General features: G+C 38.0%; 1 protein-coding gene across 2 annotated transcripts in view; it reads left to right on the top strand.

The window, feature by feature from the left end:
- The first annotated feature begins 9,655 nt into the window (after nucleotides 1–9,655).
- The window catches only part of KCTD16 (potassium channel tetramerization domain containing 16), a 342,071-nt gene continuing 328,181 nt past the window's right edge, over nucleotides 9,656–23,545 (top strand). The window contains exons 1-2 of one of the 2 annotated variants that reach the window (XM_072630645.1): nucleotides 9,656–9,968; nucleotides 11,194–12,151. In XM_072630645.1, coding sequence (XP_072486746.1) covers nucleotides 11,320–12,151 — 832 coding nt within the window. In that variant the 5' untranslated portion in view covers nucleotides 9,656–9,968; nucleotides 11,194–11,319. The other variant, XM_072630646.1, reaches the window with a different exon arrangement.

Here is a 23,545-nt window from a genome sequence, read left to right on the forward strand (position 1 = left end):
TCTTTTGTGAGGTTTTAATTTGGTAATTTTTAAAGAGTGAGTATTACTCCAAGGAAATATGCAAAAGTTGCAACTTTTAGAGAACACACTTAAATGACTGTTAGAGAAATTATAGTTGTTAGTGTAGGGAAATCAGGATCAGCAAGAGGGCACTGCATAAGGGAGAATAGGAGGCAACATGTGCCAAGCAAGTTGAACCACCACCACTTTGATCAACAGCTCTCCCCAATCCCTGATGGAGACAGCACAGTTCCTCTACCCAAGAACCTTGTAAACATGTATCCTCCAGGCCATCAAACCTGCTCTCATCCCAGCCCTCCCAGTCACTGGGGACAAAAATCATCATGGAGAAGAGGCCCATTTTCCTTAGCACCACCATCACCAGCTTCTGATCAATTGCCACCAACATGCAGGTAGGCACAAGAGAGCTGAGAATGACAATACTCCTAGACTACTAGTCCTACTTCCTACCCAGCCCTCACAACCCTCATCTGGGGAGGTGGTTTCTGTGGAGAAGAGATTGTCCATCTCTACTAACTATTAACTTGCCATTCACAGAGTATGCAAGCCATCCTAGCTGAAATAGCAATATGTCTTAAAGGAGAGAGAGGACGAAGTATGCTCTAGAAGATCAAATTGCTGCCAGCATCTTGACCATTATCTCCTCCACCCCCAGAATTTAATGGAGATGGCCCAAGACCCTGAACCCAAGGAATTGGAATAGCAATGCTTCCAGTGTAGTGTTCCCATCTATCATCTTTGGAAGCAACCCTTACAGAAATTCAACTTAGGAAGTGCTCCTCCAGGTGATACAGCTATATCTCTTGATGACCTAGAAAAATAATTATTGTCACCAAAGTCCTTGGAATTGTCAAACTGTTCAACATCAGAAAATGATATGCTTTTATGGAGATTGCAGTAAAGATGAGGCATTACCATCTGCTTTGTCACTGTATCTTAAGGACCATGTGATCAAACTTGAAACTGAAATCTTTCACATATGTTGTCTCTTTCATTAGAATGTGAACTCCTTGAGAGAAGGGACTACCTTACTTTTTTAATTTATATCCCCAGCACTTAGAACAGTGTGCTTTGCACCTAGTATGCACTTAATAAATACTGCATTCATTCATTCAAGTCCACAGTGAAACAGTAAAAGTCATATGTGACTATGTCCAAAGGCAATGTAGGCAAAAAAAAACAAAAAACAAAAAACAAAATGAAACCCACAAAGAAATATCCAAACTGTGGATAGCCCAATTAATCTTTGCAAAAAAATAAGCAGAGGACTTCAAAGGGACCTTGCAGTTTGACAGGTTGTGGATGATTCTTCTACAGCTAGAAACAGACTTCTTAAAGTTGGAAGAATAGCCAGAGTACCAAAGGAAATTACTTCTAACTATGATTATGAAGCAGGGCAGGAGTGGGGAGTGGAGGGGAAGAGGGCTTGTCTTGGGCAAGATGATATTTTAGTATTGAAGACTTGAGTACTGAAGAATGCAAAATGGTCACTTTTAAATGATGAAACTATTTTTTTTATTCATTCAAATAGTCACCAAAATATATTCAGAAGCCTAGGTGAACTTGCACAATCTGGGTCTCTTCATTAGACTATAAAACATCCACCCTGAAAGTGGGAGTTTTTTTATTCATTTATTTCACTTCCAATGGAAATGTTATTCCTACTGAAGGAATACATTGAGTAATATATTGATATACTAAGCAGCAGAATTGTTCTAGAATTATAAATTTCCAGATGGAGATAGAGTACTGCAACACAACCTTGCATCAAGCCACATATTTTAAAAAGTTAAGAAATATATCCAAAAGATGGAGAAAAATACTACAGTGTTCTGGGAACTCACTTAATTTAAGTCAATTGAAAACTTATGAACTATAATAAAGGCTAGACTTGGAAAAATGAAGTATCTGTAAAAGGTACTTTTAACATTCAATATAATGAATGTCATGTTTCATGCCTAATTAAAAGTGATATGTCAAAATCTTGTGGACTTAAAGCCAAATATTGTAATGCAGGGACTAATGCAGCTGATTTATTACATATTCAAAGTTTTTAAAGATGTAAAAACTTATGAGGTTCATTGTATGTCAATATATTTAATTAATTCACTTTGTTTTAATAAATTTGCTCATTTTTCTATGTAAAGTGAGAATTTTGGCTTTGGTGACATCCAAGGTCCATTCCAATACTAAATCTGATCCTATGACTCTTTGGATTGAGGTGGATTTACCTTATTTGCAATAGGAAAATGCTTCCTCAATCTAGTCTATGTGAATCGTTGGGGATAACAATTTTTAATCAAAGGAATCCTGCTTCATTTATGAAAAAAATCTTGCCTTTTAAAACTATTACTCACTAAGGAGGACTTTTAGAAATGTGTGGAATTAAGGAATGGGGTTATAACCCTTGCCCCCAATTTCAAAAAAAAATTCCCCAAACTAGGAGGTAACTGGGTGTCATTTGGTAACTATGATACTGTCAGTGATGACTGGGCTAAGGAAAATCCATAGGAGTTTCTCACAAATAAAATATTTTACAGTTCTGGTTCAAATTCTCTCTTATAAGGTTACAAATAATTAAAAAATGATTTTTATTCCCTGTTCTCTTCCACCACCGGTTGATATTCCCATAAAGTAAGTAGCTACCTTGTTTTTCTACAGTAAGATGTTTTCCTTTGTTTGTCTTTTAAATTTCTTCGTATCCTGCCCCTTCATACTTTTCTAGTCTTCTCACAACTTATTTACCTCTATGTATTATGTCATCTAGTGATATTGGCAAATATATATGTTCTATTTGGCTATTAATTACAGAATTCCTGTGAGGTAGAGGGCAGCCTCTATTAATGAAGATGAAAACATGGACACCATTAGGTTAAATAGCTTACCTTATTCCCACTTGCTCTTGATGCAGTATTGGACCTAGATGTCAGGATGTTATCAAGTCTTGCCAATCTGCCCATAACTAATCAACAGTCTTTTATACTAATTAAACCCCTTTCCAATTGAGAAGGAATCCTTGAGGACTTGACAACTGAAGAATTTTTAGTTATTTACTTTTAATATTCTTTTCTTTTCAAGTTTTGAATTCCAAGTTCTCTATGTCCCTTCTACCTTCCCCCACCCAATGAGAAAGCAAGGAATATATCATTTATACATGTGAAATCATGCAAAACAAATTTTCATGTCAGCCAGGATGTTTTTAAAAAGCAAGTAAATCACTGAGAAAATTATACTTCAATTTATACCCAGAGTTCATTGAACTGATGTTTTTTTTTAAAAAAAATCTAAGTTTTTTACATGGTTTCACTTTTCCTTGGGGGAAGTGGATTGCAAAATGTGTCTAAGAAGGAAAGCGCAAGAAATGTACTCTTGTCGGGCAGTGAGATGATGTAGGACACCATGTTTTAGTAGATGGTGCTGGATTCAGAATCAGAAGATCTGGGTTTGAGCGCTGGCTTTATTGCGTAAGAGCTTTGAGTGCTTAAACAAAATCACTTCAGACTTCATATTCTTCATTTGAAGCTTTCATTCATTCATTTGTTCATTAATTCAACAAATAATTATTAGGCCATTATTACATGCAGAGTGCTATGGTGGGGTATGAAAAGAGATTTTAAAACCACTTAAATAAGACACTACTACTATACGCATAATGTGGGCTATAGGTTGTTGTGGTTGAGATGTTTCAGTTATATCCAAATCTTTGTGACTCCATTTGGGGTTTTCTTGGTAAAGAAATCAGAGTGACTTTCCATGTCCTTCTCCAACTCATTCTATAAATGAGGAAACTAAGGCAAACAGGGTTAAATGACTTGTCCAGGGTCATACAACTAATGTCTGAGGCCAAAGTTGAACTCACAAAGCTTCCAGCCTGTGGAGAATCTAACTGGGGATAAAGGAAAGATACATGCATTGAAACAGGGTCAATAACTACAATAATTTGGCAACAATTATTGAGCAGAATTAAAAATGGTAGTCTTGTAAGAGCTGTACAAAGAAGAAAAAGATACGAGCATAACACTATGATTTCTGATTGTGAGAGTCAGGGAAGGGTATTCTGTCAACCTCATAAGGTTGCTGTGAGAATCAAGGGAGATAATGTACGTAAGAGCACTTTACGAAATATAAATTGCTAGGCAAATATAAGGAATTCACAATATCAACCATTCGATTGCTGAGCAGTTGAGGCAGGAGATATCAGAGAAGGAAGATGCCTTTCACAAAGGGAAGATAAAATAATTTCACCCTACTATAGAATTTTGCAGTACATTGTCCTGATACATAGTCACACTTTGACAAAGCAGGAAAAAAGACTTTCCTTCTTGAATTCACTGGATTTTCATCATGTGTCTCCTTAATAGGAATCAGACATTACAAATTCCTAGGCCTTTGGACTGAATATGCCCTCCTAGGGTGTACTGGAGCTAGATGGAACTAGTTTATGAGAGCTGATTGATGCATTGAGCATCTCAAAAATCAACAAATACTGCAAATTGGGGGCTTGATTTGTTGATAGTTTGGACTTAAGAAGGTGATACAGAAAAAGCTAATACAGATTAAACTTGAGTGTGTCCATGTGTACATTTTCCACCTAGATCCAGTTATTAAATATTTACCATCACATCCCTGATACCACACATACTCTCTCTTTACTAAATTATCAAAGGGGAAAAACTCCAGTAGTTTCATTCATTCATTTATTCATTTGCTCAACAGTATTTATTAAGCACACCCTATATGCCTGTTTAAGGTATAAGTTTAAAAAAAAATAACCCCTGCCCTCAAGGAAATTGCATTTTATTAGGACATATATCGACACAACATATCAACAGAAAATATACAGAATATGCAAAGTAATTGGTATTGTAAAAATGCATGTGTAGGAGACAGAACCCAGGTCTAATATGAGGGATAGTTTGTTAACAATAGAATCAGATTCTATAGAAGGTAAGATAGAGTGGGACAGGGATATGGAAGTAATGAAGCTTAAATGGATGGGGACTGTGAGAGGTGGCCAGGAAAAGGAGCACTGGCTTAAGCAGCATATGACTAAGTAGTCTTACAGGACAATAGATTGTCATATACTTTATAGTAGCAATAGTTATGTTGATTTATTTATCAATCCCTAAGTAAGAGGTGGCACAAAAAATAAAGCATATATTGTGGAAAAGTCAATGAAAAATTCTTGGTCCTGCCTGATGGTTAAAGAAGGGGTCCATAGAGTTCTGGGGTCTGGTTATAGATGGTATATGGCTGACATAAGAGACAGAGATAGAGTCGAGTCTTCATTCTAACCTCATTTTAAGCCACCAAATCTCTGAGCTCACAGGAAACTACCTGACATACATTCACTCACTTCAGGACCATTTTAATCTTCTTTTTGGTAGGTTTCCTTTGGGGTCCTCTAAATCCATTATCTCTCTAAACTCATTTTTCAATGACTGAATCTCTGAGACTGAAGGGAGTAAGAATGAGCTGAGACTGCAAATAGGGTATATACATGTAGTCTTTGTTTTGTGGTTTTCCTTGAAAACAAACAAAAAATGGAACTAGCTTAAAGACTCTACTTTTTTCTTGAATTCAGGATATTCTGTATAAAAGGATAACAATGTTTGTTTTATCAATTTAATTTCATGTGATAAACCTTTTAAATTGAGCAGCTATTGACCCAATGATGGCATTGTTGGGATCATAACTTGAAAGTGTTATCAAAAACAAAAGAATTTATCTGTTCAAAGAATTCCATAGCAGTATTTTCCATAATTATGGGGGGAAAATATTAAATAATGCTGGAAGCAACCTACATTTTAAAAATAGAGGAATGGTTAAATATTATCATAATGGAAAGCTATAGTGTCATTAAGAGTAACTCACAGTTATGTAGTGCTTTAAGATTTGCAAAGCATTTTACATAAATTAGCTGATTTGAGCCTCACAACATTCCTATGAAGGAGGTACTATTTTTAATTACTGTTTTATAGATGAGGAAATTGAGGCAGAGAGAGGCTTGTCTGCTGTCATGCAGGTAATAAGTATCTGATGTAACATTCAATCCATGTCTTCCTCATTCTAACTACAGTTGTGGGGCAGCTAGGTGGTATAGTGGATACAGCACCAGTGCAGGAGTCAGGAAGACCTGAGTTCAAATCTCACCTCAGAAACCTGACAGACATTAGCTGTGTGACCTTGGGCAAGTCATTTAACCCCAATTGCCTCATCCTGGGTCATCTCCAGGCATCCTGATGAATATCTGGTCACTGGATTCAGATGACTCCAGAGAAGCAGCCCTCCCTCACTCAAAACAAAGTCAAGTGCATGTCATGTCATCCTTTCTTTGATGGCATGGTCTTCTTTGGCAATGAAGGATGAACACACACACACACACACACACACACACACAGTTCTCGCTCCATTGTATCACGCTGCTTCTCTTTAAGAATGACAAATATAAAGAACACAAAGAAATCTAGAAACACCTTTATGGAACACTATGACCACAGAACAGGCTAAGTGAATGAGAATGAATAGGTAAACAAAGAATCCAGATGGGCATTGTAGGAATTGATTGAAAAAAAATGTCCTTTTTTGTTATGGATAGAAGTTAATTCAGATATAAATAGTTAGCAAGTTTAACTGGTTGCACGATATTAAATGTTTGGTGAAAGATTTAATGAAAAAAAACCCTTTTTTTAAACTAAAAGGTATATTAACTAAGTTTGTGCTTATAGTATATTGTTACAAACCCTCTTCCCCTTTTTTTTCACCAGAGATGGGATAAGCACTGAAATGAGAGACCCAGGAGACTTTCACTGGGAGAAAAATTAGATAAGGTGATCTCAAAACTTCCTTCCATTTATTTTGTCACTTCTGTTCTCAGATTTGAATTTTTGAGGAACCCTACCTCATTCATCTCGGTTCAGTTAAGTAATAGAATGCTAAGTCTGGGATCAGGAAGTTGTTGTTGTTGTTCAGTTATTTCAGTTGTGTCTAACTCTTCATAACGCTATTAGGGCAGAGATACTGAAGTGGTTTGTCATTTCTTCCTCCAGCTCATTTTACAGATGAAGAAAGTGAAGCAAACAGAGTTAGATGACTTGCTCAGGGTCTTACAGCTAGTAAGTTTCTGATGTCAGATTTGAACTTGGGAAGAATAGTCTTCTGCATTTCAGGCTGAGCATTCTATGTGATGTGCTACTTAGTTGTCCCTGGGGTTAAGAGGTAGGTGGGTATGTGTCAGGAAGACCTGAGTTCAAATCCAGCCTCAAATACTAACTAGCTGTGTGAAATGAGATCTCTATCTACGTTAATTTTCCCATTTCTAAAATGAGGACAATAATAGCACCTGTTGTTGTGAGGAACAAATTAAATTATATTTGTAAAGCACTTTGCACAGTCCCTGGTACATAGTAGGTTTGTTTCCTTTTTTTTCCCCCTTCTTCCTTCTTAAAGATCTTCTGGCGAAATATTACTCAGTCCAGATTCAAAAAGTTAGTGATACTCTAAATTCACCTCTTCTTTGAGAATTAGTCCATTCTCAACATTCCTTTCTCCCCTTAACCTCCAAAAAACAAACAAAAAACTTCACATAAACAAAGCTAATTATTTGTAACAATAATGAAAAGTCATTTGGGGGGCGAGAAGGTGTTGGATCATAGATCTAGAGTTGGTAAGGACCTTACAGATTATCTTGCTAACCTCCTAATTTTTCAGATGAGCAAAAAGATCCAGAGACTTGCCCAAGGTGAGAAAGATGCTTAAGGGGAAAGACAGGTTCTTGGGTGCCAAATCTAACACTCTCTCCTCTGTCTTATGTTATATGTCCCAAAACCTCCCACAGAATCACTTTGTAAATATGGGGACAATAGAACTAGCCTTGTACACATCGATTATTATTGTAACATAAAAAGAGGGGAGAGATGGAATTCTGAACTAAATTTCACATTCTTTCCATTAAACTACACTGAATGTCTTTGCTTCCTTGGTTAGGAGAGAAAAGGAATAGAAGAAATTATTTCTAAGTTATTTGGGTTGGAGTTGGGATAGCATATGTACTAAAGTCTTTATTCCAAATGGAAAATAGAGTAAATGAAAATCAGAATTTTCTCAGGGTACAGAGGAAGCAAGCAATCACAGCTTTGCTAGGATATAGCCACTAGATGGAGCCATAAGAGCACTAAATAGACTAACCTCGTCTTTTGCTCAGAATATTAGGAAAATTGTGTTTAAGACCCAAGCAGGTTAAATGTGGAAGAAATTAAGTAAAACCAAGAGATGAGGAATGAGCTGATGCTCAGGAGGAACGTAGTCCTATGGTTATCAGGAAGAAAAGTAATTAAGCTAGAAACTGACGCATGATGGATCTTTGTTGCTGTGGATTTGTTGGGTTCTTTTGTTTGTTTGTTTTTGGTTTACTTATTTTTGTTTTTAATTTTTCCAATATGATAACATCAAATTATTTCTCTGGTCAAGCAATAGAAAGTAATTTTGTTACTGTATATTTAGTTAATGTATATTTTCTTTTGTTTTCCTTTTTGGGGGACCCATTTTGAAAGTGTTTGAAATACTACATTTATTATTCATATAAAATAAGATACTCTTTTCAGGCATGTGAGATATAAAGCACATTAGCTTTTAAAAAGGGAAATGGATATGAATTACTGTAAGCATTATAGAGGGGTCATTATTGACTAGCAGTCAAAACTGACTGCAGTTGGTTATATGTATTATGTTGCTCCAGAAGAAATTTCCTAAAACTCTAATGATGCACTTAAGAGCACTCTCAAGGGAATAGAAACAGTATTATCTTCAGAACGGGGGTGGAGGCTTCATCCAAAGTCATAACGAGATAAGTTGTGAGGAGTTTCAAAATGGTCATTGATTCTGGGGATACCTTAGAAAATGATTCAGGTGGAAATTTTTTTAACAGATAGGAAAAAAAACCATTGTTGTTTTTGCCCAGTCCTCAACCATTTAGTCCAAAGAATGCTTACTTTCTTTTTGTTGGTCTTTCTTTGTCTTTAATTCCAAGGAAGGAAAAGATGATATTTGAGACACTATGAATTAAATACTTTGGAATTAAAAAGTCCTCCTATGGATACAGACTTTGTATCATTTGGGAGGCAGTATTGTAAGTATTTCCTCAAAACCAGGTGGAGGACTCACCACAGAGCTAGGAATATATATTTTGCCCTTCAAGAAGAAATTCAATTCATGTCAAAAGACTTTCTTGTAGCTTGTTTTCAAGTAAGAAATCACTTGTGTTACCAAAAAAAAAGGGGGGGGGGAACTAAAGAAAGGAAAGGAGGAAGGAAGGAAGGAATGAAGGAAGGAGAGAAAGAAAGAAGGAAAGAAAGAAAGGAAGGAAGGAAGAAAGAAAGGAAGGAAGGAAGAAAGAAAGAAAAAAGGAAAGAAAGAGAAAGCAAGGTAGGAGAGAGAGAGAGAGAGAGAGAGAGAGAGAGAGAGAGAGAGAGAGAGAGAGAGAGAGAGAGAGAGAAACCCAAATAACTGTAAATCCATCTCTCTCTACAGGGATTAAATATAAGTTAATAGTGAAGTGAGTGCAGCCTCCCTGTCTGAAGCTTCCAAGTGCTTCCGTGGGGCTGGCCGTCTACTGCTTGAGGAGAGTATTTGCCCTTCCTTTCATTCCCAACAACCTGTCACAAAGTAGAATGTAAAACCGAGGTCCCTCCGCTTTCTCAAAGCCATATTCCTTTAAGATGATGTAATAGTCATTTCCCTGGATGGTTTCTTGCCTGCACTGCTGAAACAACAGCATCTGAACTGCACTGGGAACTGTGGAGCCACCCAGCTCAGCAGACAGAGCCGCGGAGGGAGAGAGTCAGCCAAACAACTCAGCCGCCTTAGCCAGCCTGCCTCCTCTCTTGCTGCAGGCTGGCCCTCTCACAACCTTGCTGGGAACATGGGAGCCTATTTGCCCTTGCTGGCAGGTAGGATGACTATCTGGGATCTCATCAAAACAAGGCTGGCTTTCTTTCTGATTCTAGGGTTTCTGGAAATCTTGTGAGCCAAGGTCCCTCCTGCAACTCCCATTTTACGGATTTTTATTATTATTATTTTTTTAGGGAGAGGTTTTGGTTAACTGTTACTGTTTTGCTTTCCCCCTTCCCCCTCCCCATTACCCACTACTGTCAACTTTCTGTGACTTGTTTTAACTTGAAATTGGAAGTGGATTCTTTTTCTCCCCAAGAGTATATCTCTTGGCACTTTTCATTGATATCCTGTTCTTTTCCTGATTGGAATTTGATATGAATTGGACTCAGTGTAGCTGTAAATTCTGATTGCTTTGCAAATGGGTATTCCTTCACAAGAACTGGGTCTCAGACTCTCACTAAGGTAAGCTTTTAGGCTGGTTGCCTCTCCTGCCCAGCTTGAAATCAGTACCTTTTTAAAAGTTGAAATATCTATTCTCTTTTATGCAGAATTATAAATATGCATGCATTCATTAATCACTGCTAGAGGGGGAGGTGAATATGCAAGAATTCAGATATAGTGTGAATGCACAATTTGAGTTGAAGTATGACTGAAATCTGTGCTTTCTGGATTTATATAAATTTATATTTCTTCCTCTTTTTTTTCCTCCTCCTCCCCCTTTTTTCTCCTCCTCCTCTTCCTTCTTCTCCTTCTTCTTCTCCTTCTTCTTCTCCTCCTCCTCCTCCATCTTCTTCTTCTCCTCCTTTCTCCTTCTCCTTCTTCTTTCCTTCTCTTTCTCCTTTTCCTCCTTCTTCTCCTTCTCTTTCTCCTTCTCCTTCTTCTTCATCTTCTTCTTCCTCCTCCTGCTTTCTCCTCTTCCTCCTCTTCCTTCTCCTCTTCCTGTTTTGTGCTTTCTATTTCTCTCCTCTCTCTTCCTCCCTCTTCCTCTTTCTCCTCTTCTTTTTCTCATCCCATCTCTCTTCTACTTCTGATTTTTCTGACTTGTAGAGTTTGAGGAAATAATTCTTATCTTTTTTTTCCCCTCCAGACAGACCCCTGAATAATTGTAGACTTGACATGACCTTGCAGTCTGATGGAAGATATGATCTAGATGAGTTGATTACGTTCTATGAAGTAACTGTATACCACAAGTTAGGGTTTCAGCTACTTTTTCTGTGTCAGTGATATGTTTACCTGTGGGCAATTCTAATTTATTTTTATTTTTTTGTTTGTTTCTTGTAGAATATATTGGACAAAACAGATTTTTTTAAATGTGTGGAACTCTTTTCCTCACTCTCTACTAAACTGATGTAAAAGATTAGGCTATTATCTCATTGGATTACATCTTTTAAAACTAAATAAAAGACAATGGCTCTGAGTGGAAATTGCAGAAGTTACCATCTTTCAAAAGAACAAGGGACGATTCCCAACTCCTTCCCTGAGGTTGTGGAACTAAATGTTGGGGGCCAAGTTTATTTCACTCGCCATTCCACCTTAGTAAGTATCCCTCACTCTCTTCTGTGGAAAATGTTTTCCCCCAAGAGAGACAGTGCTAATGAACTAGCCAAGGATTCCAAAGGAAGATTCTTCATTGACAGAGATGGATTCTTGTTTCGCTACATTCTGGACTATCTCAGGGATAGGCAGGTGGTCTTGCCTGATCACTTTCCGGAAAGGGGCAGACTGAAAAGGGAAGCTGAGTATTTCCAGCTGCCAGATTTGGTCAAACTCTTGACACCTGATGAGATCAAGCAAAGCCCAGATGAATACTGCCATAGTGATTTTGAGGATATGTCCCAAGGGAGTGACACGAGAATATGCCCACCTTCATCCCTACTCCCTGCTGACCGTAAGTGGGGTTTCATAACTGTTGGCTATCGAGGGTCATGCACGATGGGCCGAGAGGGTCAAGCAGATGCCAAGTTTCGGAGAGTTCCACGTATTTTGGTTTGTGGAAGAATTTCCCTAGCAAAAGAGGTCTTTGGAGAAACTTTAAATGAGAGCAGAGATCCAGACCGTGCTCCAGAGAGGTACACTTCCAGATTTTATCTCAAATTCAAACATCTGGAAAGGGCTTTTGATATGTTGTCAGAGTGTGGATTCCACATGGTGGCCTGTAATTCCTCAGTGACAGCTTCTTTTGTCAATCAGTACACAGATGACAAGATCTGGTCCAGCTACACTGAATATGTCTTCTACCGTAAGTACACGAGGTTTTTCAGAGTCTTCTTGGGTCTGTCTATTGGTATGTAAATCAGTTCTATCTTGCGGAATTTGAGAGCATCAGAGTTTTCAGTTCATCGTCCAAGGTATAATGTCCTAGGATTCTTCAGCCTTGAATTCTACATAGAGTGTCAGAGGTTGTACCTTCTGCCACCATGTCTTTCAAAAGGTAAACTTTTATTCATTTTTTACTAAGATCATGACTTGCTCTAAGGCCTCAGGATCATAAGATGCTAACAAACTTGCTACAGGTAACATGCATAATGAGAAACAAACAAGCATGATTTTTACATTTCTGCTTGTGTTTTCTTGATTTGCAGATAGAAGGTGGTAGGTTTTCATGCAGTAGCTTATTTAGTAAGGAGCCAGCAAGGCTTCAGAGGTGTTGTAGAAGTTTTTAGGCATTTATCTTGTTGCCAGAAATTCCTGTCTCATAATAAGTGGAATGCAGAGGACTTGGTTTAATTGTAGGCTTTGAAAACATAAACTGAGCTGAAGTGGTGTGGTCTATGCTAGGTGGCAGTACAGACTGCCAAAAGTCCCCCTTATATCCCACCAAGATTGAAATATGGTGGGACTTTTCTCTCTCTCTCTCTCTCTCTCTCTCTCTCTCTCTCTCTCTCTCTCTCTCTCTCTCTCTCTCTCTGTCTCTCTCTCTCTCTGTCTCTCTCTCTGTCTCTCTCTCTGTCTCTCTCTCTCTCCCCGTCTCTGTCTCTGTCTCTCTCTGTCTGTCTCTCTCCCTCTCCTTTTTCCTTCTTTCCTTTTCAAATCTGCCATTTGACTCTTACATTTTACTCTGTGGATACTGCAGCTGTGGCACAGTAATGAGAGCATCATTTCCCCCCTCCTCCCCAAACCCCAACCACCACCAAATGCCCTACAGACTTAATTACTGCCAGTCTTCAACAGAGATTCCTCTCAGAAGGTAATAGGTCCTTAAGAAGAGTCAATCTTATTCAGGCACTGTCAGACTGCTGAGTTAATCCAAGTATAAACAGAGGAGGAAAAAGCAAAATGAAACCTTCACACTGAATGGTTTTAATGAGATAACTTGGAATTCAATTCATCTTGGCTAACTCAAGACTTTGTAGTCAGAGTACCTTCTATGATGAAATAATATTTACCTCAAATAAACTAGAAACTATAGATTGCTTAAGAAGAGATACCTAAATTTGTAACTGAAAATACAATGACCCGCATAGTGGGTTGCTAGTGTTTACTGCTGATTTTAACTGACTTAGGTGTCACCTAAACTCAATTTCATAAGTATTTCCTTTTTATCAGACCAGATCAGGTTCTTTAAAAAACAAAACAACAAAAAAAAACTTTACCCTTCTGTTTACAAGCTAAATCTGTAATTTGTGGGATTCAAAAATCCAAGGAGGTAATTTCCTACTTCTTTCAACTTTAATGAACTAAAAGGCAGGCTTGGCATCTGCCTTTATTGAACCCAATCTCTTTTTATAGCAGCATTTATCTATTTAGAGACTTGGTGAAGGGGACAGTAATAACCCTCACTCCCCTTTGAGGCCTTGTTATCTGGTGGATGGTTTGTCGAAGTTAATGCTGTGAAGACACCGAGATGCCAACAGGTAGCGAAGGATGAAATTATGTATCAGGGCAAGAGTGCACTGATGTGTAATAACAACATTATGTGGTCCAACGACCCTCTTTGGGCCCTCTATAAGGAGCCTGTGACTTTCTGCCTGATAGAGCTCAACAACCTGGCACAGCTATTTTGCCTCAGGCAAAACTTCTAATGGTGAAAATATGACCATATTAGGATCCTGGCTGATTATGCCTCCCCAAAGTTCCTTTAGGAAGGTAAAATTGCATAATGGATAGAGAGTTGTCCTTATATTTTGAAAGACCTAGATTCAAGGTCTTTCAAATAATACATATTAGCTATGAGACCACAGGCAGGCTACTTGATCTTTCAGTTCTTAAGGCAGTTCTCTAAACTATAACTTCCAGATAGTTGGCAACCTACATTGGCAGGAGGACTTTACACACAAGAAATGCCCTACATTGATAAAATCACTCCCCACCCTCATCCTCTTTCTCCAAAAATAAAGTTCCCTTACCATCATGACTTAAATTTTCGCAGAACACACCTGTTCCCTAAACATTTTTGAAGATCATATAAAAAGTCTTGGTTACAGGTCAAATGAGGGCCAAGCTATTTATAGCACTTTAAATTTTAAGACTTGAAATCAAGGCATCTCAAGAAGCTTTTGCTGAATGCAAGAAATACTCCTGTGCATACTTAAGAGAGAAATATCTTTTAATAAAGACACATTCAGAAGATATATAATAAAAAATCATGAAGGATTTTTCAAAACTATTCTTCTAATTTAAATTGAGACCAAAATCATGGGAGATATATTTTTGCCTGTGTGTGAATTGGTATTTTGGGTTTATAGAAATCTCACCCCTCTAAGATGAAGTATTTAGCTTGCTTTGGAAAGCAGCCTCTTTTCCCACAGCCATATGATGGCTTCCTTCTTGGCTGGTTGCTTGGAGATGGTGGAAGAGCTGTTTGCTTTCCATTTCTCTGTGGGCAAGCTAACATAAACAGAGAGGTTCTTTCCACAGTACAGCCTATATTTCACATGTGAGATCCTTCTCCTTCATACCCAATTTTCATAGCTAAATTTTAACTCTTCTTCCATCTTAGGACCAATAAAATTGACAGCTGGCTTTCTAGGGTACATTACGGTTTCTGTGCAGCTGCTTAGCCATAATTATTTAATTAGAAGCTGCCAACTGTGCCTACATAAGCATTAATTCATCAAGCTGTTGTGTCCGGGTTAATGGGCTGGAACCATGCAGGGTGCTGTAGAGCAACTAGTTAGCATCATGCAAAGAGACACCAAGCATGAAAACTCAGCTTCTTCTTCTGCAAGAATAAAGACCATCTCCTCAGATATGAGGAATCAACTCCAAAGGTCTTGTTTCTCCCTGAAAACCAGAAAGCAAGGTTAAACTGGTTGAGTCTCTGTAACAACAAAAAGAAATTATTATTATAGAACCTGGTAGGGAACAATGTCTCCATGTATGGATTGATTCTATCACCACCACCACCCTCTTACTCCTCCCACTTCTATACACATACCTCTGTTTCCATATTCGTTTCAATGGAAAATTTTGTAGGCCAAAGCCTCCTAAGATTGGTCCAGATTAGGCCTTGACTAATCTTTAACTTCCTCTCCAGTTTTTGTAGAGAAATAATGCATTGTAATTCTGGGGAACCCCAAACTTTCCTCATTTGACTCAATCACTGGGCAGTTAGGTTGTACAATGGATGGAGCATAGGGCTTAGAATGAAGAAGTCAAGTTGAAATTCTGCCTCATAAATTTAATAGCTATGTGAATGGGGGCAAGTCACTTGACCTCTACCTGTTTCGTCATCTGTAAAATAAGGATAATAATATCACCTATTGTGTGGTTAAAATTTCACCTATTGTAAGGTTAAAAAGAGATGATAACTGTAAAACACTTTGCAAACCTCAAAGTTCTATATAAATACTGCCTATTATTATTGATCATTGGTAGGAAATAGCATAGTTTTGGTACAGTGTTTAATCAACATTTGATTCTCAGTGCAAAAATTAACGTAGATAGAAAAATGTGAGATATTTAAAACAAAGTGAGAAAGTGGATAAATATAAGGTACTATGAAAATAATCACTCATGTAATAGGATAAATAACTGACTTTCAAACTTTTTGAATTCAGATTCAAACATTTGAATGCTGGAGAAATGGAGGGAAGAAAAACAAAAAAACAAAAACAAAAAATAAAACAAACCATCTAAACCAATCTTGTATCAAAGGGCAGGACAGATGCTTCTTAAATTTAAGTTATATATATTTTTTCCTTCCCTTTTATTTAAACTGAAATATTCACCTTTCTTCACTACCCATAAACACAGAACAATGGGCCCTCTTGAATCTTTCCTCTAAATGAAGTAGGCGATAAGTGGTTTCCAAATGAAAAGCCCTGAGTTTAAACGAGACAGTTAATAACCATGCACACTTTGGAGCACTGAAGTCAGAAGTGCATGGAAATAAATGGAGCTCTTATTCCTAGAGTCATTTGCCAAAGTCTGAGAGAGCAAAACGGTCACTCTAAATTGAAGAGGGAGGAAGCACATTTCTTTAAGCCCTTCAATGAGCCCTTCATAGAAATGTCAGAAAGTGCTCATGTTCAAAGGATGCAGCCTTCAAGATGTCCAGAGTGATAGGACTGCTGGCAGAAAATTAATTTGCTGCTCTTTTGCCCCTGAAGACATATTTTGCCTTTGCTCATTAGTGGCTCGTAGGTATGGGGCATTCTCTAATCTCATCCCTTCAATAAATGACTGCTTGTGAGATTTTCTTTCTTCTTTTTCTTCACAAATGGGGATTTTGAGGTTTCAAAAGTTATTTCTGGGAGATTTTTGACATTTTTCTTACTTGTTTAGGAATTCCATACATTTTAGTGTTTTCCACCTGTTGATTGTAGACTAGTTAGTGGCAAATATTGATTGCGACATGAAACTGTGTCAGAGAATCTTGCTTTTTAAAACCTGCACACTTAACAAACACGTTCCTTCTTTTCTTTGCAGCCTGTTCCTTCTACCCCCATCCCCTCCTATTCCATTCCATTCCTTCCACATGAGCACCTGAGTGCCATTATACTAAGGCTGTAGAGTGTGGAGGTAGGCCTCAGTAGCAATAACAACAATATCTGGGATTATTTAGTGCATTAAGGTTAAACACTCTACTTAAATTATCTTGTTTGGTCCTCACAACTATGCTGTAAAGTAGATTAGTCCCATTTTACAGTTGAGGAAATGGAGACTCAGAGAGGAGAAATGATTTATTTTGAGTCACCTACTTAGTAAGTGTTCAAGGCAAGTTTTGATACCAAGTATTCTTGACTGGTACTCAATCCATTACACCATAATCCCTCCCCTTTTAATTATTTATCTTTACCTATAATATAATGTGAGTTATGAAACAGAACTGCAGGAGAGTAGCAGTGTCAAACTCAGACAGAAACAGGAACCACTAGTCCATCCCCAGGCCACAGATTGACTTAGTTTTAAAATGTAATGTTATCTGTGTTTTGGCGTATTTTTATTTATTTTGTTAAATATTTCCCAATTACATTTTAATCTGGTTCAGCTGTTTGGAAGTGTTGTGGGCCACATGGGACTCAGAGGCCTTGTGTTTGACACCTCTGGTCCAAAACATTGCTGGAGGTGACATGGGTGAAGCAAATTAGATGAAGGAAGTGATTTCTACTTAGAATTCTGTGGCATGACTAGAGTTGAGTATAGAACACCTGCACGTGATACACAACTTACCTGACAGGGACATTCAGAGTTTCAATATGGCAGGTATACTTTTCATATTTAAACAAATACAAGTGTGTTTTTTTACAGAGTAATCATGGGAAGAACACTATAGAATTCCCCAGGTTTGAATCCTCAGAAATTGACCAAGCTATCTCAGTTACTTTATATGTAAAATGAGGAGGCAGTACCTGGCGAACTTTTAAGATTCTCTTCCAGTTCTCATTTTATATTCCTGTTATCTTGGCTTTTTATATTGTGTCAATGAAAACTTTAATCAGTGCTCCCTACAAGGAGATAACATTGGTAATTTCAAAGTGAAACTTATAGTCCAGGAACTATTTTCTTGTTAATTTGTCTTGGACTGTGAATGGGCACACTTGGGAAGGAGATGAAACTTGGCCCTTCCAGCATTCTCCCTTCTAAATTTTCTCTGTCCCTCTTCCCTCTTACTCTCACAATTTCACTCCTTTGTAATCAAAACATGCTCTTAAGAAAGTAATGTAATTCTCATCTCAGGATGAATGTAATGTTAAATTGTAAACATAGCTCTGCCTCTACATGTGTGATTTGCAAGTAAGGTCCTTCCCCTGTCTGGAGCTCAGTTTTCTCCTTTGTGAATTGAGCTGGTTTAACTTAGAGATTCCTTAGGTCCCTTCAATCTCTAAATTCCAAGTCACTTTGTTATCTTGGTTAAGAATATTTATATTCTATGATTCTTACTCACTGGGGAATGATTGTCTCCTGAAGAGGTATCTTTAGAGGGCAAAAAGAACATTTCTGGTCTTCCAAAACCATCCTACTGAAGTTTCTTCCTTTTCATCTGAATATAATGTTAACCTTGCACTCCAAAAGAGGCAATGCTTCAGGGGTAGAGAATCTTCAGTTTTGAGGCCACATAGGTTTTCGGATGTGACCTTTTGACTGAAGTTTTACAGAACAAATCCTTTTATTAAAGGGATTTGTTCTGTGAAGTTTGGATTTGGTCAAAGGGATGCACTTGAGGACCTAGAGGGCCACAGGTTCATCACTCCTGTCCAGAATGCTTAAGATATTCTTGAAATAATAGCTCACTTTTATATAGCACTTTTGGGTTTGCGAAGGTTCTCCTTCCCCTATTGCCCTAATATCCCCATAAGGTAGGTAAGACAAGTATTATTGTTTGTCTAACATGTTCATGAAGTAAATGAAGTATATGACTCAGAAGTTAAGAGAGTCACCTAATATAGAGAAACCTTAGTACTAGCTTTGAACCCAGGTGCCCTAAGATGAGGTCTAAAATTCTTTCCACTACACCAGGTTGTTTCTTGATATGGACAGTGACAAGGGCATTGCCTTTCCCTTATATACAGAGGGTGATACTATCTTTAGAATTGGGCTCTATGTGGAATGGAAGTGCATTTATTAAATAATGGCTATGTACCTTTCATGATGCTAACTGAGCACTGGGCTGTAAACACAAGCAAGCAAAACCTTCCTTGATATTAAGGGGCTAATGTTTTATAGGAGAGTGATAGCCAGGGAGGAGGGTTTTTAGTAGTTTTTTTTTTAAATTACTGTTTCAAGAGCTATAGTAAACAAGAGGGAGAGGCAGGAAAGTCATGGCATGAAGACAGTAAATCTGGGTCCAAGCGGTATATGATGAATGCTCACCAAGCAGAAGCACAGAACATCTTGGTATGAACATGGAGTACTGGGTTAGAGATGGGGGCTGGCATGTAGGAGCATTGCAACATGGAATAGGCCAGGGTCTACGGTGGTTTGTGTCTAGACACTATCACATTCACAGTATCTCTTTTTTCCCCAATATTATTCTTTCACATAAATCAAATGATTTTGGGCAGATTTAAAAAAAAATCTTGCAATCTGATCATTAATTTCTTAAAAAACAAACATATCTTGATTTTTAAACATTGCTGTTATATCCCCAATACTGCCCCTAATAGAATCGTCCATGTAACAAAGACACCAATCAACACACTGGTCTCTATGCCTTACTCCACACCTTTCTACCTAGAGTAGAGAAATATTTTTCATCATCACTCCTCTGTAGTCAAAATTGGGATTAGTTATTACGTTGGTATGAATTCTGATGTCCTTAGAGGTTCTCTTCCTTTGCATTATCACAATAACATTTTATTGGATATGCTTTCTTTGCTCTGCATCAGTCTATAGTATTCTTACAGTTTCTTATGGTACATCACCATCGTGGTCATCAACATCATCATCATCATCACCTGCACTTATTAGGTGTTTACTGTGTGCTAAGCATTACACTAAGTACTGGCATTATCATGAGAAAGATGAAAACAGGGTTCCTGCCTTCAAAGAGATCAGATTCTAAAGAGAAATAATATGCAAATCATTAAATTTATTTTCTCTATATATCTATATATCTCTTTCTATCTCTTTATCTATCAGATAACCTCAGAGGGGCAGCTAGGTGGTACAGTGGATGAAATGATGGGCCTGGAGTCAGGAATACTCATCTTCCTGAGTTCAAATCTGACCCCAGACACTTACTAGCTGTGTGAACCTGGGCAAATCATTTAACCCTATTTGCCTCAGTTTGCTCATCTGTAAAGTGAACTGGAGAAGTAAATGGCAGATCACTCTAGTATGTTTGCCAATAAAACCCCAAACGGGGTCATGAAGAGTCAGATATGATTAAAAATGACTAAGCAATAAGGATAAATCTCAGAGGGAAGGCCCTAGGGCAGTTCTGCACAACCTGGATCCTGCAGCCACTTACAGCCCTCAAGCAACTTGCAGTATGCTAAAGGATTTCCACTACCTCCAAAGGATATTTTCCTTCACATTTTTCTCTGGCAGCCTCAAATCCTTTGACATGCTTCAAGCAAGGGCCATAAGCAGTCTTCAGGCATTAGGTTGCATAGTCCTTCACTGGGGAAGATGGAGAAAGGTGCACACAGAATAGGAAAGATCTGCTGCAGAAAGTAGCATCTGAGTTGGGTTGGGCTTTGAAGGAAGATAGAGATTGTAAAAGATAAATGTAAGAAGAAAGAAAACTCCAGGCAAGAGGGACAGCCAGTGCAAATGTGTAGAGATGGAATGCCATTTGTGAGGGACAAGACTAGAAGTCTTATTGACTTCTAATGTGACTGGATTGTAAATGATGTGGAAATGAGCAAACTTTAAGAAAACTGGAAAGTAGGAAGGAGTCAGGTTGTGAGGAGTGTTTTATTTTTAAAAGTCAAACAGGATTTTATATTTGATTCTAGAAGTAATAGGGAACCACTGGATTTTATCTGAAAGGTGGTGACAGTCAAATCTGTGCTTTAGGAAGACCATTTAGAATGGGGAGAGACCTGAGATAGGAAGACCAACTAGAAGACTATTGTGGTAACCCAGGCATGAGGTGAAAATGACCTCAATTAGCATGGGAAATGTTCGAGTGGAGAGAAAGAGACACATATATATGAGATCTTGTGGATGTAGAAACAAAAAGACTTGGCAGCAGATTGGATATGTGGAGTTAGTGCAAGTAAGGAGCAAAAGAGAATAGTGAGGTCATGAGTCTCGGTGACTGGGTACTCTGGCCAGAAATAGGGAAGCTGGAAAGGGGAGGGTTTGGGGAAAGAGAGTGAGTTCTGTTTTGGACACACTGAGTCTGAGATAGCAGGACATTCAGTTCAAGATCTTCCATAAGCTGTTGGTGATGTGTGTGATAAGGTCAGGAGAAAGGTTAGGGCTAGATAACTAAGTGTCAGAGTTATCTGAATATAAAGGATAATAAAATCCACAGGGCTTAATGTGTTCACCAAGTAAGATAATATACAGGCACAAGAGGGTCAAGGCACTTGAGGAACATTCATCATTAGTGCAATTATGTTCCTTTCCATTCACATGCTACAATTTGTTTGTCCATTCCTTGATCAAAGGGCCCCAATTTTGTTTATAGTTCGTTATCACAAAAAATGCTGATATAAGTTTTTTGATATTGAATCCTTTTCCTGTGTCTTTGATTTCTAATAGGAAAATAACTAGTAGTGAGATTTCTGGATTAATGGATGTAATCTATTTAGTCACTTTTCTAGCAGCTGAAATTTCCCTTCCCGATCAACTGGACTAGATCACAGCAACACCAACTGTGTATTAATGTTTGGCAATACTTTTACCTTAAGGTCTTGAGGCATTTCCAATGCTGGACTCTGACATTACTGAATAAGGAAGAAAGGGAAGTGGCAATGATTCAATAAGATAGGAAGAACTACTAAACTCATGTATGATGACTTTAGTATATTAACAAAGGGGATAGAAAGGAAAACAACTCAATGTTCCTGTCAGCTTAATGAGCTTTGGATCTTATTAAAGGAATTAGAAATGTAAATAGCTGGGGATGTACTGAAAGCAGTTTAGGCTCCACCCACATGTAGATAACTAAGTAAAGGTACTGTGCGTAGAAGTAGTGGTAAAGTAATATAGAGATGAAGTCACACAGAGACGGATGAATGGATGCTCAATTTCTGCCCTCATACTGATTTTTGTTGAGCTCTTTTTTAACTGTCATTTTTTGGTTCTTAACAGAGTTTTCCTTACCCTTACCATTTTCATTAGAGAGTCCATTTTGAATTTTCATTTACAATCATTTCAGAAGCAAAGGAAAATCATACAGGATTTTCTTTTGGCAGGGAGGGGTTTGGTTTATTTTGTAGAATAATTATGAACACTAATTTCATGAATTAATGATGTTTGGGCTCTGTTTTCCTGCTGCTAAAGGGCAAAGGCTGTTCCATTTTTTTTGTATCCGCATTCTTAACACCTGCATATAGTAGGAACTTGATAAATGTTTGATTGACAGACTGATTATTCCTGGCATCCCAGTAAATTTCTAGTGGTAATTCAGACACTGAAGAAAAATTCTCTCAAGAGTCCTAGGTAGGAGGTAGGATTTCTAAGTTCAAATGCTGGCCCCAACTATTACTGTCAGTGTAATCACAGGCAGTATTTAATCTTTTTGAGTCACAGCTTCCTCATCTGCCATATGGGGACAATAATACTTGCGTTGTTTATCTGACAGGGTTGGTGGGAGTAGAACAGTTTGTGAACCTTAAGATGTTATAGAAACAAGGACTTTTCTTATTGCTCTTCTTTTTATGAATCCACAGTTCCTAGAGAGGTGTGATGGATCTATCAATTTAAATGTGATCACTGGGCCCTGCAGGAAATGAGAAGGTGCCATATTTGATTGGATGATATTGAATTGCAGATATCCAAAAGAATGTGCTCCAAGAGCTCCTCTGGTTGCTCTATGACAGACAGCATTTGTAATGACATTTCATTCTAGACTGTACACTGGATTTCTCCACCTGCTTTTAAACTGAAGTGTCATTTCTTAGAAAGGTCATTTATAGGCTCGCTGCTTTTCCTTCATAGGTAAGAATACCATTTATTTCCCTGCTATTAACAGGGGGCAGGGTTTTTTTGGCCCATTTTCCCTAAGGAGTGCTGATGGGTTTGCCCTGAGGCATTTTGTTTTCGCCTCTGTTGGAATATAAGCACCTTGTGAGGGGGAATTGTTCTATTCTTTGTACTATGTGTTCACAATACCTGTGCAATGACTGGCAGACAATAGGCACTTTAAACTTGATTGATTGATTGCTCTGTCCCCTTTTGACTAGTACAACATATTTCTAAGATTGCTGGTTGGATTTAAGGGGTACAGTCTGTGGCCTGGAAAAATGTGGTTCTGGCCAACCCATCTGGAGGAAAAGTAGGCAGATAATAAGCAATTGTTAAGCACTTACCTTGTCCTTGCCCCTGTGTTAGATGCTATGAGCACCTAATACAAAGAATGAAACAGTAAACCTCATGAAACAGTAAACCTCTGAGCTTGGATTTACTGCTACTAATTTATTGTAACCGATTATATCAACTAGCTCCAGATTTAACTATATGAAACATACCACCCCCTGTGTCTTTTCCTGAGAGATGAATATGGGAACATATCTCCAAAGCAGTGCTCTTACATGAGCTCTGGGTCATTTTAGTGAGTCCATATTTTAGAGGC

This window comes from Notamacropus eugenii, chromosome 1 (genome assembly GCF_028372415.1).
Source record: "Notamacropus eugenii isolate mMacEug1 chromosome 1, mMacEug1.pri_v2, whole genome shotgun sequence".
Lineage (NCBI taxonomy): Eukaryota > Metazoa > Chordata > Mammalia > Diprotodontia > Macropodidae > Notamacropus > Notamacropus eugenii.